The 16,670-nt window shown below is 68.5% G+C and overlaps 1 protein-coding gene across 2 annotated transcripts; it reads right to left on the bottom strand.

The window, feature by feature from the left end:
* Positions 1-318: 318 nt before the first annotated feature.
* KCNAB2 (potassium voltage-gated channel subfamily A regulatory beta subunit 2) lies at positions 319-16,451 on the bottom strand. 2 transcript variants are annotated; one of them, XM_082070100.1, is made up of 16 exons: positions 16,422-16,444; positions 11,171-11,289; positions 10,832-10,873; positions 4,881-4,924; positions 4,525-4,562; positions 4,278-4,357; positions 3,791-3,835; positions 3,615-3,659; positions 3,501-3,544; positions 3,299-3,385; positions 2,125-2,210; positions 1,831-1,951; positions 1,637-1,731; positions 1,369-1,489; positions 1,192-1,280; positions 319-816 (listed from the first exon to the last, which is right to left on the bottom strand). In XM_082070100.1, exons 2-16 carry the CDS (start codon positions 11,245-11,247, stop codon positions 727-729), a joined length of 1,104 nt encoding a protein of 367 aa, XP_081926226.1. In that variant the 5' UTR covers positions 11,248-11,289; positions 16,422-16,444; the 3' UTR covers positions 319-726. The 2 variants fall into 2 exon arrangements, with proteins under 2 accessions (XP_081926226.1, XP_081926227.1); XM_082070101.1 differs by lacking the exon at positions 10,832-10,873 and having other exon boundaries at positions 321-816; positions 16,422-16,451.
* Positions 16,452-16,670: the final 219 nt, after the last annotated feature.

Here is a 16,670-nt window from a genome sequence, read left to right as displayed (position 1 = left end):
GACATATGTGTGTGCATCTTCATCTTTATATAAGCATACATAAATAGGTATTGATATATAGGTACAGCTATATCTATGTGGGTATGTATATATATACACATCTGTATATTTTTATACACGTGTGTATATAACGTGGAATTTAATACATGTGTGTGTTCATGCTTATGTACACATCTGAGTAAATATACAGGCATGTGTCTATATGTGGGTATAGGTATGGGTAGATTATAGGCATAGATATATATGTAGGTATGGAGGTATAGATCTGTATTTACATAGGTGTATGTACATATATATGTATCTGTGTATATATATATACATACACATACCCCTCCAGCCCCCCGTCCCTCCCTCCGGCCCGCAGCCGGCGGTTCCCCGGTGCCGGCGCAGCCGTGGTGCAGGGCAGGGGTGAGGGGCCAGGGCAGGAACAGCTTCGTGTTGTCGGCCTGGGGGTTCAGCACCGCTCGCCCCGCCGGCACCGCGGGCGGCAGCCTCGCATGCGACGGGGCGCCGTGGCGGCTGCGGGCAGGGCGGCTCGGGGCTCGCGCTCCCCGCCAGCGCCCGTCCCTGCTCCCGAGCCGTGCCGGCGCACGCGGTGCGATGGTCTGGGGTGGCGGGAGTGCCGGCGCTCGTGGTGCAAACCACGCTCTCCACTTTGCTCCAACGAAGCGCAAGCAAGCGAAGGGGCGGCGAGGGCTGCGCGGCGGGCAGCGCTTGCGGGCGCGCTTAGGATCTGTAGTCCTTCTTGCTGTAGGGTTTGTTGCCCAGGATGCTATCGATCTCGTGGACGATGGAAGACGACAGCTTCGGAAGGACCTGTCGGGACGGAGCGCCGTGGGGAGGCAGGATCGTGCCCCTGCTGCACGTGGGGGATGCGGCGGCGGGCGGCACGTGGCCGTGCCACGCTCACCGCCTCCACCGCCACCTCGGTGCTCCCAGCCCCGGCTTGCTGGCTGAGCGACCCAGTTAGGGATGAGCTTGGGCTCATCCCCTGCGTTCTCAGCAGCGAAGCCTCGGCTGCCGCTCAGCTTCAGGTCAGGCAAAACCCAGATTCCTTGTTTTGAGGGAGGTTCGCAACCTCCTTTCCCTGCACAGCGCGTTGCAGCCGTGCAGCCCCACCCGGCGCAGGCAGGTGCTGCCCCGGTGGAGCCCCGCGCAGGCGGAGCCTCCCCGGCGCGGTGGAGCACTGACCTGTATTGCTCCGATGTTCTCCATCAGCTGGTCGGTGTTGGAGGCTCCCAGCAGGACGGAGCTCACGCCCTCGTTGCGCAGGCACCAGGCTGGGGCAGGAGGGAGAGCAGAGTGTGAGCGCGGGGCGCTGTCCCCCGTCCCTGCGGTCCCCGCCGTCCCCCCGCCCGCCGCCCGTACCGATGGCGAGCTGCGGCAGGGTGCAGCCCAGGCGCTCGGCGATGGCCTGCAGCTCCTTCAGCTTGGCCTGCTGCCGCCGGCCCTCCTCGCTCAGGATCTTGTCCTTCAGCCACTGGTACCCCTGGGGACAGGAGGGGGGTGCATGGGGACCCTGTGCAGGCCGTGCATCCCCTGGCTCCCGGACCCGCACACCCCCAGGGACCCTGCGAGACCCCCAGCCCCGCTCCCCCGGCTCCGCCCGTCCCGCCGCAGCCCCGGCCGGGCTCACCTTCAGCGAGGCGCGGGAGTAGGGGGGGATCCCCCCGTCGTACTTGCCCGAGACGATGCCGCAGGCCAGCGGCGACCAGGTCATGGCTCCGACGCCTGAGGGCAGAGCAGAGCGGTGGTGACGCTGTCACCCCCCAGCTCCCCGGCCCCAGGGGCTGCGCGAGGGGGGTCAGGGCAGGACCCCCACGGCCGTACCGATCTTGTGGAAGAGCTCGGGGAGCTGCACCTCCACCTTCTCCCGCTGGAACATGTGGTACTCGGCCTGCTCGCAGATCGGCGGGATCAGGTTGAACTGCCGGGCCACCGAATACGCCTCCTGCCGGGGAGCGGGACCTCAGTGCCCCCCCGAGCCCCCGACTGAGCCCCGAGAGCCGCCCCGAAAAATAATTAAGGCTCGAGCGCATCTGCCAGCTCTTGGCTCCTGCCAGCTGCTGTCTAATTAAATCAGCGTCACCGGGGCTGCTCCGCCACGGTCCCCCGGGCCCCTACCATGATCTCCATGGAGCTCCAGCGCGAGGTCCCCCAGTACATGGCCATCCCCTGGTTGATGACGTGGGTCATGGCTCGCACCGTCTCTGCCGGAGGGAAGGAGAGCAGTGGGGTTAGCGGGGTGCCGCGGGAGGGCTCGTGCCGTGCTGACGGCTGGCGGGGCCGGGCTGTGTCTGGATGCTTTTGGAGAAGGAGCAGGACAGGGACCGAGGGAGCAGCCACTTGGGACGTGCTGGGGACTGCGGTTGATCCTGACATGCTGCTGGCAATGCCGGGGCTCCCCTGGCACGGGGAGCAGCCCCAGGCCCCACGGGTACCAGCACCGGCACTGCACTCGGCACCGCCGCGGTGGGGGGACCTGAAGCATCGCCCGCGCACCGAGACCCAGCAGAGGGAGGGAGCCCTGGACCCGTGCGAGGGGCGCGGGGTCTCGGGGGGAGCCGGCTCCGAGCCATGCGGGCCGGGGCCAAGCCAAGGCGCGTTGCTGCAGCCAAGGGCGGGCAGCGGGGAGAGCGACGGGCACGGGGCTGCCCGGCAGGGCCAGAGCGCCCCGGCATGCTGCCAGCTGCCCGGCGAGAGGGACCCTGCCGCGGTCCCGGCACGGCCGCACAGCTGCCCGTGCCGAGGACCCCCCGGAGCCTCTTTGCTTTTTCCCCTTTAACTGCGCGATGGTCCGAAGGGGCGGGGGTGGTTTTGTTGTGCTGCCGCTGCCTGTGCGCTTCATGGCAGGGTTTGCCCGCGGCGGGGTACGGGGATGCAAATCAGAGAGGAGGGGGTTCTGCCCCAGGAAACGCCGCTGGCGTGCGGGCAGCGGCCGCGGGCAGAGTGCGGGCAGGGAGTACCTTCTATGATGAAAGTCCTGGACTTGGAGGAACTAAATGGGCTCCCTGGTGATAAAAGAGAGATTTAGAGAGAGTGGAGTCGGCTGCTGCCAGGACGGGGGCAGTGACCTGCCGCTGTGCCACCAACCCGTCCCCGCCGCAGCCCGAGGGGGTCCTGGCGCCGGGCTGGGGGTGGCAGAGGCTTAACCATGGCGTGGGCTGACCAGGGAGGCGAAGGAGCCGCGTTTGCTTGGGAAGTGAAAATGCCCTTGAAATAAAAGCCTGGCACAAACCAACCACGAGGGCGACGAAAGGCGGCGGGGAGGAGCGCAGCACCGCGGCACAGCACCCACCTTCCATCGGCGTGTTGGGGTCAGGCCGGTTGGCGAACACCACGTCCACGTACTCCAGCTGCAGCCGCTCCAGCGATGCCTTCAGACCTGCGGCACCAGTGGCACCGGCGCTGTCAGGCGTGCCGGGCTCTGCATCCCCGCGAGGCAGCCGGCGCGGCGCAGCGTGGCACCGGGGCGGGCAGCGCCCGGTGAGCAGCCCTACCTTCGATGATGTGTTTTCGGGACAGGCCCCTCTCCGTCTCAGCCCTGGGAAAGCAAAGGTGGGTGAGGCCCGGCGCGCCCCGGCTGCGCTGCCGCCGCGGGGGGCGATACCTACTTTCCTCCCCAGAAGATTTTGGTGGTGATGACCAGGCTGGACCGTCTGCACGGAGAAAGAAAGTCACGGGCAGCGGCACCCGCAGAGCCCCGCGCCCTGCGTGCGTCCTGCCCGCGGCCAGGGCACGGCGTGGCACGGCGGCGGCCGGTTCGCTGCTCGCGAACAACCCAGCTTACCTCCAGCCTTTCTTCTTGATGATGTTCCCCAGCACCACCTCGGCCCTGCAAGAGAAGGGGGGTCAGCGCCGGCACCGCGGCTGCTGCAGCCACGGGGCCGAAACGCCGCGGCCGGGAGAAGCGACCACAACCGTGGTAAGAAACAGCCGGCAGGGATGGCCCCGGTCCTCGGCAGACTAAGGGGCAAACGCGGTGGCCACGGGGATGCCGGTTCCCCTCTGCTGTGGCACAGAGCCGAGCTGCTCCCTGTTGCACGTGCTCGGTTTTGGTTTTTAAGCGGGTGTGTGGGGACACCGCGGTGCCTCGGGGCCGCTCGCTGTGCCGGGGAGGGCGCTCGGCTACGGTGAGCAAGCGCTCGCTGCCCCGTCCTGCAGCCACTCTGCAGCTGGCAAACCCAGGAGGCTCCCGGTGCTGCCGCAGCTCGGAGGTGCCGGCGGCTGGTTTGTGGATGCGGCCCCTTGTGCCGCTGCTCAAGGCGGGTACCTACTTGCCGGCGGCGTAGACTTCTGCCGTGTCGAAGAGATTAATGCCGTTGTCATAGGCTAAAGTCATCAGCTGCTCCGCCATCTGCGAGGGGAGAGCGGGGAGGGTCGGCGGGGAAGGCCAAGGGCTCGCGGGCGCTGGTGAGCTCTGGCACACCACGTGCACCGAGACCAGCGCCCGCGGCTCTGCCGGCCCCGGCCCGGCCCTGCTGGGCTCGGGAAAGGCTGGGAGGGACGAGCTGCGACCCTCACCTCGTCTGTGATCTGCCCTCCAAAGGTCACCCACGTCCCTGCGGAGGAGAGAGGGCGCGCCCGCGGTGAGCGCGGCCAGCGCCGTGAGCACCCCCAGCCCCCTCCCCGCTGCCCTGGCGCAGCCCCGGCACGCGGCAGCCGCGGTTGGTCCCGCCGCGTGCGGCACGGTGCTCCCAGCGCACCCGGTCGCTTCCCATCACGTCGCAGGAGAAACAGGAGAAAATAATTTGACAACTCTGGGCTGCGTCTCAACGCGGCCGCCGGGCCGGAGCAAAACCCTTTCCTTGCCTTGGCGGAGCGGGGGACGCTGCGCTCGCCGGCAGCCGCCGCGGGGCCGCACCAACCCCGGCACTTACCCAGGCCCAGGCAGGACACGCGCAGCCCGGACTTGCCGAGGTTCCTGGAAGACAGAGACCCGTTAGGAATCCACCAGAGCCTCCGAGCGCCTGCTGGTGAGTCGCGCTCCCCAGTGCCCGTCCCACCCCCGGTCCCCGCGTGGGACGGTCCCGCAGTGAGGGTCCCCCCACAATGGATTGAAAAGCCACCCCAGGCCGGGTGCATGGCGCGCACCAGCGGCACGGCCAGCACTGGCACAGCTGTGCCATTTTCTGCACCCAAATAATTGTCGTGCCTGGTGGGTAACGGCGAGTGGCCGTGGGCAGTGACCTGGTTACAGCGGCTCCTGTGACGGGGCTGAGGTGTTCGGCTGCCCCGGCAGTGCCGCCGGCACAAGGACATGGGGCAGGAGGAGGGGAAGATGGCACAGAGGCCGTCAGGCCCAGGGCGTCCTACACGTGGCACAAGCCGTGCCCGTTCCCTGTGCCGTGGCATGGGCTGTGCCCGTTCCCTGTGCCGCGGCACAGGGGTGTGCAGGGAGAGGGTGCTCAGGAGCGGAGCTCCCGCAGAAATGGAGCACCCTGAACGTTTTGGCTGGAGAGCAGCTCTCGGGCCGGGGGCCGGGCTGGCAGACGCCTCCGCCGTGGTGATGGAGAGCCAGTTTCTTCTTAAAAATGACAAAGGCTCGAGAAGTGAGTGTTAAAATAAATAAAGTGTAGGTGAGCCATGGCAGCTCGCCCGCACGGGTGTCGCGTAGCAACCGGGAGGCACCGCCAGCGCCGGCACACGGCATGGCACCGCGGCACGGCACGGGGAGCCCAACAGGGTCCAAGGGCGGCAGCGAACTGCGGGCTGAGCTGAGCCGGGCATCGTCCTTCCGCACCACCACGTTATTGCCCAACATCTGGAGGCGCCGGCGCTCCCCCCGACCCCGCGGTATTTTTAGAGCGTTTCGTGGCAGGGAGAGGCCGCGGCCACACGGGGGGCGGCTCAGGCCCCGCGATGGGGGTCGTGGCAGGGAGGGGACGGCACCAGCCCTGTCCTGGCCATCCCAGGCTGCAGGGGCATTGCCGGGGCCCCCTGGGTGTCTGATGCTGGCAGCAATCACTGCTCCCCACTTTCCTGCCCAAAAGCACCTTCACCAGCCACCCAACCGAGACGGGGACGGATCCTGGGGAGGGCAGGAGGGTGAAGGAGCGTCCCACCGCGATGCGCCTTGTCACCGCTGTCACAGCCCTCCCGTCCTGTCCCTCCGCAGGAGCATCGCCCAGCGCCGGGGTGACGGCCGGACTTGTCCGACTGGGCTGCAGCGAGGGCAGCCGGACTCTGATCCCGGGGGAGCCCCCGGCCCCGTTGCTGGGAGCGCGATACCCCCGCGGGGGCACGGCGGGTACACACCCCCCCGGGCAGCCGGGAGCCACGTCCCGGCTCCGCACACGCTTCGCTGGGCAGCGAGTCCCCGGCAGTGCCAGAACGGAGCCATGGCAGCCCGCGGATTAACACGCACAGCAGCCCCCGGACCTCTGCGGCTCCGCAGCCGCCCAGCTCGGCAGGTGCCGGGAACGCCGCTAATCCGACCCCAAATTCTGCGGTCCCTTTCCCCCCCATCCCAGCAAGGCTGGCTCAGAGCTGCCGGCAGCAGCGAGGGAGGCGATGAGGCGCACAGTCAGCACTTTTAGCACCGAGAATCCTCCAGAGCGGGACGCGAGCTGGGGGAGCGCGGCGCACCCGACCCTTCGACCCGCCGCCCGAGCCCGCGGGGAGCAGAGCAGCCGCCTGCCCGCCCCAGCGGCGCCCTCGCCTACCGGAACTTCATCCCCGGCTGCTTGACGCTGGACTCGCTGGAGGAGGGGGCGTTCTGCACCGAGAGCTGCCCCAGGCTGCGGGCCACCATGGCCACTGCTCGGAACTTGCCGCGGGTGCCGAGGCTGGGGCTGCCGGCATTCTGCCGGTTCAGCCGGTCCTCCGCGCTCCGGCTTTTGATGCTGTGCTCGGAGCACACAAAGGAGACCTGCATGCTGCTCCGCCGGGCCCCCGCGCCAGCTGCCTAAATTTAGCCGTGGCCCCGGGCGAGGCGGGAGCTCCTCCTGCGCGCCCGCGCTCCGCCGCGCCGCCAACGTGACGGCGGGGGCTGCGAGGCGGCGCGGGGGGCCGGCTCCTCGGCCCTCCTGCCCTCAATATTTGATGAGCTCGGGAAGCGCGCGAGGGCGCCGGGCAGGTGGGGGGCAGGACGGGCGGTGCCGCAGCGGGTGCCCCCCGAAGGGCTCCCCCGTGGGTGACGCTGCCGGCGCTGGGGGGCAGCGGGGGCTGCGGCGCTTTGCCCGTGCCGGCACAGCTTCCCTTCTCTCCGGTGGATGCGCGTCCGAAACAAAAACCTCCCAGCAGAAGCACTTGCGCGTCGCCAGCCGCGCCGTCCTGGGGCGCGAACGTGGGTGCTGGTGACGCCGCCGGCTCTCCGGGGCAGAGCTGGGGGTTCGCCGAAGCCGGAGCAGTTGCCCCGCTTGGCTCGGCGGATGGGGGTGAAAGGCGGCCCAGCACCTCCCGAGGAAGGCGGGACGCGAGCGGCTGCCCCGTGTTGTGCCCCGGGAAAGGAGCGGGGCCGGGGGCCGGTTTGCGGGGGAAATGATGCACGTTCAGCCCCAGCCTAATGAGAACTCTTGTAATCTCCTCCGCCTCCCTCTGCCGCAAAGCTCCTTAGCCGGGTAATCCCGTGGCGCTGGCTCCAGCTCCAGCTCCAGCCCCGTGCTGGGGGGGCCCCGGCAGCAATCGGCAGCTCCCGGGGGAGGAGGAACCCCTGAGATTTTGGGGGCAGCGGCACATGGCCGAAGGAGCATTGCTGGGGGTGCCTGTGCCAGCCTCTCCCCATCAATAAATAATCACCCCATGAATATTAGATGAGCTCCTGCCACTGTGTAAATGTGATGGTGAGCGGAGGGGAACCTGACCCGCGGTGCGGCACAATGAGAAGGACAAAAGTCACCGGAACCCTGAGACGCCTTGCACCGCGCCCGGGACGCGCATGCAAAATTAATGGGGCGCCAGCTCTGCCGTGAGTGCCGGCAGGCGGTGGAGCGTCTCTGCAGCTGTTTGCGCCAACCGCCTGCTCGTTAACAGCACAGAGGGTGTTCGCACTTCCCACTTCCCAACAGCAAAAGGAAAATCAAGTGCGAAGCTCGAAGATCATTGAACAAGCAAGAGGTAACGGTGCCACCGCGCCACGGCCTCTCTGGCACACACCGGACGAGATCGACCGCCTTCTGCACCGAGGCAAACGGCTCCTCCCGGCCTCGGTGTGGCACAGGGAAACCGGCACAGTCCTGCACTCCGCAGGCCGGGTCCCCGGCTCTGTCCCCTCAGCTCGGCCCTTGCCGCGTTCGCCGACCCGCAGGCGCCAGCGCTGCCTTACCTGTACGGCATGCCGGTGGTGCGGGCGGTGCTGTCGGCCAGCGAGAGCCCGTGCATCCGCAGGAACTCCTCCAGCGTCTTCGCCCGCGCCGCCGCCCGCACGTCCCGCAGCCGCCGCAGCTCCAGCGCGCCGGCCGCCCGGGGGGCCGGGGGCAGCCCCCACTCGGGGGGGTGCCGGCTGGCCACGCTGCGCAGGCTCTCGCTGTACGTCATGGAGAGCATCCCGCCGCCCCGGCGCGGGCTCTGCGGGCCGGCCCCACCGCCCAGCGCTCAGCGATGCTACGGAGAGAGCGGGGAGAGTGTCCCGCCGCGACGCCGGGGCGGCGGCACCCGCCCTCGCCAGCACCTGCGGCGGGTCTGGGGCGCAGAGGGGACAGCAGGGACCCTGGCGAAGCCGGTCTCTTTGGCGGAGCCAAGCCTTGGCGGGAGCGGGAGCAGCGCGGGCGGCAGCACGGCGGGGAAGGGACGCGGTGCTGGGTGGCCGTGGGCCGCGGGGACTGCAGTGGTGCCACCATGGTGGCCCCAAGCCCGGCAAGTGGCTGCAGCCCGGCAACACCTCCCTGCAGCCACGGGTGCCAAAACAGCCTGCCGCAGAGTGGGCTCCTCGCACCGCTATGGCCAGGACCTCGCCAGCGGTGGCACCGGCATCCATCTCCCTGCTGCTCTCTGCCGCATCCCTCGCGCTCCGGGGCCGAAAGAAGGAGCAGGGACTGGGGCCAAAACCGCGGCGCTGGTGCCGACGTGGCTGCCGGGAGCGCACCGTGCTGGAGCTGCGCCGGTATCAGGCTCCAGCTGGGCTCCCACCGGTGGTTTTTTCTTTCCCTATGAAGCTCAAATTCACAGCAGCAGGAGCCAGAGGCGAAGGGCACCGTCCCACTGAGGTGCGACCTCACGAAAAAGAACAAGCCCAGACGACACGGAGCGGCAGCAGGCAGGGGCCACCAAAGCCGCGGGGCTCCTGCGATACCCGGCGCTGCCGGAGACCTTCGGCACTGCCGGAGACCCTCAGCACTCCTGCTCCGCAGCGAGGGCCCAGGGACACAGGGAGCCCTGGAAAGGGGACCCTCTCCTGCGGCAAAGCCAAACCCGGGGGGATCCCCGGTGCCCAGCAGGACCCCTCATCCCTGGTGGGACCTTTGCGGGATAGTGGCCGGGAAAAGCCCACGCCGGCTGCACGGAACCGCCGTGCAGATGAGGCTGGGGGGGAACGGGTGGAATCCACCAGCCCCTCATCTCCGCAGCCCCGATCCTCAGCCGGGCCCGCTACGGGGTGCGGGGACAGCGCGGAGGCGGCGGGTTCGGCCCCATTCATTAGCAGAAATCCTGAAGCTGCCCGAGGGCTGTTCTGCGGGAAGGAGCAGGGACGGGGGGGACACGAGCTCAGGAGGAAGCAGGGGAGCGTCAGCGTGTGTCACAGGCACAACGCGCGGGTGACAGCCGGGGGCGCGGGGCAGCTGCTGGGCACGGCGTCTGTCCAGCCCGGCTGGCCATGCTGGGAACTTGTTGCCAACCAACCGCTGCTGAAAACCAAACAGACCCCAAACGAAATCCTCCCCAAGGCACCGAATCCCGAGTCACCCGCGCAGCGAATCCCGCGAGCTGCCGCAGCGGCTGCGCCGCGGCCGTGCCGACCCCGCGCCCGACTCACCCGCGCCCCGGGGATGCTGCTCATCAGCGGCAGCGCTCTGGGCGGCCGCGCTGCCCCGGCAGCTATAAGAGACGCGGCCACCGGGTTTTTTTGCATTAGGGGAGTGTCGGCGCTTGGCAGCCGAGGCGGTTGGCAGCCGCGCCGGGCCCCCCGCGCCCAGCTTTCTCGCCGCACTCCATTAGCCCTATTAGGGGATTTTCTTCCCCGCGAAGAGGAGCTAAATTATTCATGGCGGCTCCGCTAAAAGCCCGGGGATGCACCGCTGCTCTATCAAACCTGGCATCACCGCCCCGCCGCAGCCAGCCCTCGCCCTCGCCTGGCCCGGCGGTGACAGGTCCCGCGCCACTGTGGCACGGGGCGGGGGGACAGCCGGGGCTCTGGGGCAGCCCCCGCAGCAGACGCAGCCTCCCGCGGCCCCTGGGGGGCAGGGTCAGAGCCGTGGTGGGACGGAAACACGGACTCCTCCTCATCGCCCCGGGCCGGGCCCGGGGAGCGCCGGAGCGGCCACTGGCACGGTGTGATGGGCAAAGTGCCACTTCCAAACGGTAAAAGGCTGGGGGTGGGGGGAAACTGTTGCCTTCTGTACCACTTAGTGATGCTTCTCAGAACGGCAGGAGCAGCGAGCGGCTGGCCCGGCTCCCGGCGCTGCCCTGGGGAGCAGCCGCGGGCTCTTCCCGGTGCAGCGCCGGTGCGGACGCTCCCCGAGCCGAGCCCCGCGCCCGCAGCGCTGCTCCCGGTGCCCTCTGCCCGCGCTGCGCTGCCGGGGCGGCCCGGCGAGGGCGTCCCCACCGCCCCAGCCACGCGCGGGTCCCCACGTCGCGCTGCCAAACCCACGAGCAGGTGAAGACGCGGTGCCGTGCCGGTGATGCCCGTCCCGCCCGGAAGGGGGGATTTTGGGGAGGGGGAGGGCCGGGTTACCTGTAGAACTGGAGCTGGCGCTTGGGGCTCCCGTACCTCGCGCTTCCGACAGCAAAGGGGAGAGAGAAGAAAGATGCCACAAACCCCGTTAGAAAGGTGGAGCGGGATGGCGCGGCACAGCCGGCGGCTGCGGGGAGGACACCCTGCGGCGGGCACCGGCACGTGCTGCGAGAGGGAGCCCCTCTTCCCGTGACAGGCGCCAGCGCCCACAGACGCTGCTGCTGCCGCCGGGTGTTTTGCAGTCCTGGAAGTTTTTGCACGAGGCGTGCGGGCCGTTTCGGGAGCCGCGGCCCTGCGGCCGGAGTCGCGCCGAGCCTCCCGGGCCGCCCCCGCCCTTACCTGTAGATCATCCCGGGGGAGCCTGTCTGCCGCAGCGAGAGTCGCGCCGGGGAGTCAGTGGTGGATTCGGGATACATGGAGCCAGCCTGGGCTCCCCGGAGCCGCGCGCCGCCTCAGCCCTGCCGCGGGAGGAGAAAAGAGGAAGAAACGGGGTTTTTGGGGTGCGCGCATGACGGTGCTTCCTGCTGCAGTCGCTCACGAACCGGATGGGTGTGTGGCACAGGCAGCGGCGCGGGCAGGGGCAGGCAGGACGGCAGCCCTGCCAGCCCCAGCCCACAGCATCCCACCCTGACCCCCTGCCTGCCCCCCTGCCTGCCCCTCTGCCTGCCCCCTGCCTGCCCCTGCCTGCCCCCCTGCCTGCCCCCCTGCCTGCCCCCCCTGCCTGCCCCCTGCCTGCCCCTGCCTGCCCCCTGCCTGCCCCTCTGCCTGCCCCCTGCCTGCCCCCTGCCGACCCCTCTGCCTGCCCCCTGCCTGCCCCTTGCCTGCCCCCTGCCTGCCCCCTGCCTGCCCCTCTGCCTGCCCCTCTGCCTGCCCCTTGCCTGCCCCCTGCCTGCCCCCTGCCTGCCCCCTGCCTGCCTGGCTGCCCACAGGAGCTGAGCAGGGGACGCCACGGGGCAGCAACCCATGGCACTGAGGTCTTACGACACATCAGGAAATGGTGAAGAAACACAGGCCTGAAAAATTAAACATTTTGCTGGTGGTTAACAGTACAGCAGCCTCCAGAGGGTCCCCCTGCAAGGGACAAGGCAAGGCAAATACTTCCTTCCCTGGCTGCCCTGGGCACAGCGAGTGCTCGCGTCCTGGTACGCATCCCGCCTGCATCCCTCCCACATCCTGCATCCCTCCTGCATCCCGCACAGTGTGCCTGCATCCCTTCCACATCACTCCTGCATCCCGCACAGTGTTCCTGCATCCCTTCCACACCCCTCCTGCATCCTGCACAGTGTTCCTGCATCCCTTCCACATCCCTCCTGCACCCCGCACAGCGTGCCTGCATCCCTTCCACATCTCTCCTGCATCCCGCACAGTGTGCCTGCATCCCGCATCCCTCCAGCATCCTGGCACGGCGTTCCTGCAGCCCAGCGCAGCCCCTGCAGCCCACGCAGCCCAATGGCAGCAGCTGCGGCAGCCGAGCCCGTCCCCGCGGAGCTGCCCGCCCGCCCCCCGCAGTCCCCGGCCCCGCTGCGGCCCCCGGCCCCGCTGCAGCCCCGGTGCAGGGCCCCAGCTCCCTCCTCCCCCAGCACTGCAGAATCGTGGCTCCTTTGCCCGCAGCTACGCTGGAGCGCAAGATCAGGCTCGATAAACCAGGTTTATTTTCGAAAGGGCAGGAGGGAGCCGCTCCCCCATGGCCCCGCGCCATCGCCCTGCACATCCCCAGCAGGACCCTGCCAAGCCCCCAGAGCCACTGCGACCCCCCGGCTTCTCCCGGGGGCGGCTCATGTCACCTTGGCCACTCCCCGCATCTCTCTCCTGGCCGCCTGCGACAATGCCGGTTCCACAGCAGCCACCGGCCCGGGCACCATCCTGCAAGCTGCCTCCTGCCCACCCAGCCGCACTTCATTAGCAACTGTATAACGAAGCTGAAGCGAGCTGGGGGATGCCTGCAGCAGGGACAGCCAGACCCCCCTGCACTGCCACAAACTGAGACTAAACTTATTGCAGGGCTGAGGACTGGCTCTGCTGACACGTCCTGAGGATCTGCGGTGCCATGAGCTCAGGTCTCCGCAGTCGTCTGCAGGACCCAGCGCCCCTGACCCGTCACCTCGCGGGGACGCTGGGGGTCCCAGCGCGGTCGCTGCCCAGTCTCTGGTGGCACCGGAGGAACTTTACCAGGAAGCGCCGCTGGGCTGCCGGCACACGGGGCATCCCGGCCAACCTGCCCCTCCGGGTGCCCCGAGCCACAGCGCTGCCCAAAGCCCCCTCCCCCCCAGACCCCCCTGCACCTCCAGCTTCCTTGGGGCAGAACCGGCCCGAGTCCGCAGCTGCAGGAGCTGCTGCAGGGCGACGCATGGACGGGGAACATGCAGGATGCATGTGAGACCCCGAGGGTGCCCCAAAAGCTTGTGCTCCCACCGAGCTCCATCCCCACAGAGCAAGATGGGCACCCAGACACGGGGGGATTCACGGCTGGGGACCCCCCGAGGAACAGCTCTGCAGGGCCAGCCTGGGGGGGTCTGCAGAGCCCCCCAAACCCGCTGCCGGCACAGCAAGAGGAGGTGAAGCTGTACACGGGATTAATTTGAAATCGGGACAAAGCTCTGCAGCTACTGATGAGCCTGAGCCCCCGTGGCTGGCGCTGGGCCGGAGGGAGCTGCGGGTCCCCGCCCCGGCACCCCGGCGTCCTTCCCAGCTGCTCAGCTGAGGGATGCAGGGCAGATGGCCCTGAGCATCTCCCCGCTCCGGGTACCCGTCCCCGCATTTCTACCCCTTTTTCACCAGGTTTGCAAACACCACCCTCAGCAAATGCCCCCCCACAAGATGCCCCAGGAAAGGTGACTTTAGCACCATTCCTGCCACTGCCCTGCTCTGCCTTGCAAACGGCTTTCGAGCCGGCAGCTCCGGCTGCCACCTCTCAGTCCGTGCCCCGCGCAGCCCGCGCCGCACCCGGCTCCGCAGGATCCGCAGAGCAGCAGCCCCGTCCCTTCCCCCTGCCCGCGGCCCCGCACGGCGCGGGCTCCCGCTGGCCCGGCTGCGCGGCCCCGGCCTGGTTACAAGCCGGTCATTAAGGTAACGAACACGGCGGGCGCCGGGGATTCAGCTGCGACACGTGAGGCCGCCCGTGATCGTGCTGTGCGCACCAAAGCACAGGCACCCGGCGCTGCCGGAGTCAATGACACAGCCACAAACGAGACACGTCCGACGTGGTCATTCCTGCTTCACCTTCACCTCCACCAGCACGAAAGCACCGGGGTCCATCAGGCCACTGAGTGCCCGCGGGTCCCCGATGCCGCACCCCAGGGGGTCGGCGGGCAGACCTCCCGCCATGGCCGAGCCACAGCCGCGGCACCGCAGACCCGCCGGCAGCACCGGTTCCCCAGAGCCCCACCTACCTCACTCCGGTGCTCTAACGGAGCTGCGCGGTCAGGAAGCAAAAACAAAACGAAATAAAAGGATCCTGAGCTGCCAGCAGAGCGGGAGGCTCCGCAGCTCTGGGGAGCGGGGCCGCTGCCGGCGCCGAGCAGCCGCAGCAGCTGGGTGCAAACGCAGCCCGTGCCGGCCCTACCCCATCCCTGCGTCCCTGCGAAAGGTGTCTGGGGAGGAGGGGAAGCCGAGCCCCCGGCGCCCCGGGATGCGGCAGCACCAGGGATGCTGCAGAGCCGTCCCTGCCGCTCTCACATCCTGACTCGGCAAGTTGGGCTCGGCTGGTGGCGTGCAGCGTGGCGCGCAGCCCGGCTCCGATCCCGCCGCTGCCTTAACCGTGTCGGCGCCACAGCCCGGCACCGGCACACGCGTGGGCGAGCGAGCGGCTGCCACCCGGCACAGCTCAGGCGGGAAGAGGCTCGTCCGGCGGATGCGGCCTTTAAGTCATGCCGGGTGCTTTTCTTAAAACGTAAAATAAGGGTGTCTGCAGGCGACGCTGCGGGGCTGCCCCCAGCATGGGGGCTCGTCCCGCCGCCGCATCCCCCCGGGCAGCCACCCGTCCTCCTCCGGGTGCCAACTGCGCCTTCTCAGTGCCTTCTGCTTTTTGGACGTTTTGGGCAAAACCCCAGCCTGGAGTGCACAGTCTGGGGACACCCCAGTAAGGGGAGCACGCTGGTCCCTGGAGGCAGCACGGCGCTGTAACCTGGAGCGCTAACAGCATCGATGCGGCCGGATTTAACGTGAAAACCAGAGGCCAAGCCAGCAAAACGGAGTCAGGGTTTTACAAGTGCACATGGCACTCTTTTCATTTAGAAATGAGGAAAACCTGGTCCCTCTCCATCACTGAGTCCCGCTCAGCTCCACTGCAGCATCCTGCCATTCCTCTGCTGGAGATGGGACCGGGGAGCTCGGTGCCCGCTCCGAACCGCGCCGGCACCGGGGGGACCCGCACGGCTGCCCGCTCTCCACACCGCGGCAGCTCCGCCGGCAGCACGTGACAGGCGGGGAAGGCGTTTCTTGTTAACCAGCTGGAAAATCACTGCATATATGCAAAGCGTATGTATGTATGTGATATCCACTGGATATGCGTTGCCCAGCCTGCCTGCTCTGGCACTCACCACGACGCTGCACTGCGGATCCCAGCAGCACTTTGGGAAGAAACCTGTGTTTTTTGGGCAGCTGGCTCACTGCCCAACCCACGCAAAGCCGGTGCTGACCTGGTCTCGCCTCCCGGTGGCGCGGAGCACCAGTTCTGGGCCGAGAGCCCAAGGCGCCCGCATGAACAGTGCCAGGATGCCCACGTTAACTGGGACAGCGCAGGGTCCTGGCTGCCAGCGGAGGGGAACGGGACCAACGGGGCTCCCCGTGGTGAGGAAAACAGCCTCAAGAAGCCACAGAATCCCAGGAGTTTTGGGCAGAGCCGACGGGAGGCCCAAGGGCAGCGGCTGGGCTGCAGGACAGGGAGGCCCCCGGGGGAGAGGGGTCACCCCTTCCAACCACCCCGTGTGTCATTTCGGTTAACGAAGCCACCATGTTCCGTAGAGCATGTGACAGTTTTGTCTCCAATCCAGCACTGATTACAAAAACTGGGGAAGATGTTTTGGGAAAAAAATAACATGTCCGTTCTCCTGCAGGTTTGCAGGTCACGTTGTCGGGATTTAAGCACCAGCCTGTCCCCAGTGCGATGGCAACCAGCCACGGCCACCAGCAGCCCGAGCACCGAGCCAGGGTTACCCTGACCCGCTGGGGAAAAAAGAGGGACAAACCCCCTGTTCCCCGCTCAGCGCGGGGTGTCTTGCCCGAGGAAAGGGGCCGGGACCGGGGCTCCGCCGTGCGCCCCGCGTCCCGAGCATCCTCCGTTCCCGCGGGACCGCGCCTGCGCCCGGCGGCGCTGGGAGGGAGCCCGGGGCGCAGCCCCCGCGGGAAGGGGAACCGTGTTCCCCGCATCGCTCCCCGCATCGCTCCCACCGCTCCCGGGCGACGAGCCAGATGTCGCCGGAGCGCCAGCCCGGCGCCGCGGACCGGTGTGCGGCGACACGGCCTTACCGCACCCTGCCTGCGGCCGTGCGCGCATCCATCATCCCCATCGCCGCCCCGATCACCCCCATCACCCCCCGCCGCCGCCGCCTTCCCCCGGTGTCCCCGCTGCCCCGTCCCCGCGGTCCCGCACCTGCCCGGCCTCCGCCGCTCCCCGCCGCTCCGCCGCGGCGCCCTCGTGGGGGGCAGGCCCCGCCCCTCCCCGCCCGCCGCCGATTGGCCGCGCCCCCCGCCAATCCCTACGTATGCAAATGTCAGGCGGTCAGCACCACCCCCATTGGCTGCAGCGCCGGTCGGGCCCAGCGGCGAAGCCCCGCCCCCCCCGGTGCGGCACCATCGCCCTAGTAACCCGATGCTGAGCCGGGCGCGACCACCCGCGCGG

This window comes from Streptopelia decaocto, assembly GCF_964273445.1.
Source record: "Streptopelia decaocto genome assembly, chromosome: 20".
Classification (NCBI taxonomy): Eukaryota; Metazoa; Chordata; class Aves; order Columbiformes; family Columbidae; genus Streptopelia; species Streptopelia decaocto.
Note: the sequence above shows the minus strand (reverse complement) of the source record. Positions and strands in the feature narration are given on the sequence as shown.

Bases quoted from the DNA above. Each gene is read 5' to 3' on its own strand.
- KCNAB2 (XM_082070100.1), bottom strand. From the start codon at position 11,247: ATGTATCCCGAATCCACCACTGACTCCCCGGCGCGACTCTCGCTGCGG. The intron at 1,490-1,636 runs GTGAGCCCGGCC...TCCTGTCCCCAG, and splicing joins ACTCCCGCGCCTCGCTGAAG to GGGTACCAGTGGCTGAAGGA. The intron at 1,281-1,368 runs GTACGGGCGGCG...CTCCTGCCCCAG, and splicing joins CCTGCCGCAGCTCGCCATCG to CCTGGTGCCTGCGCAACGAG.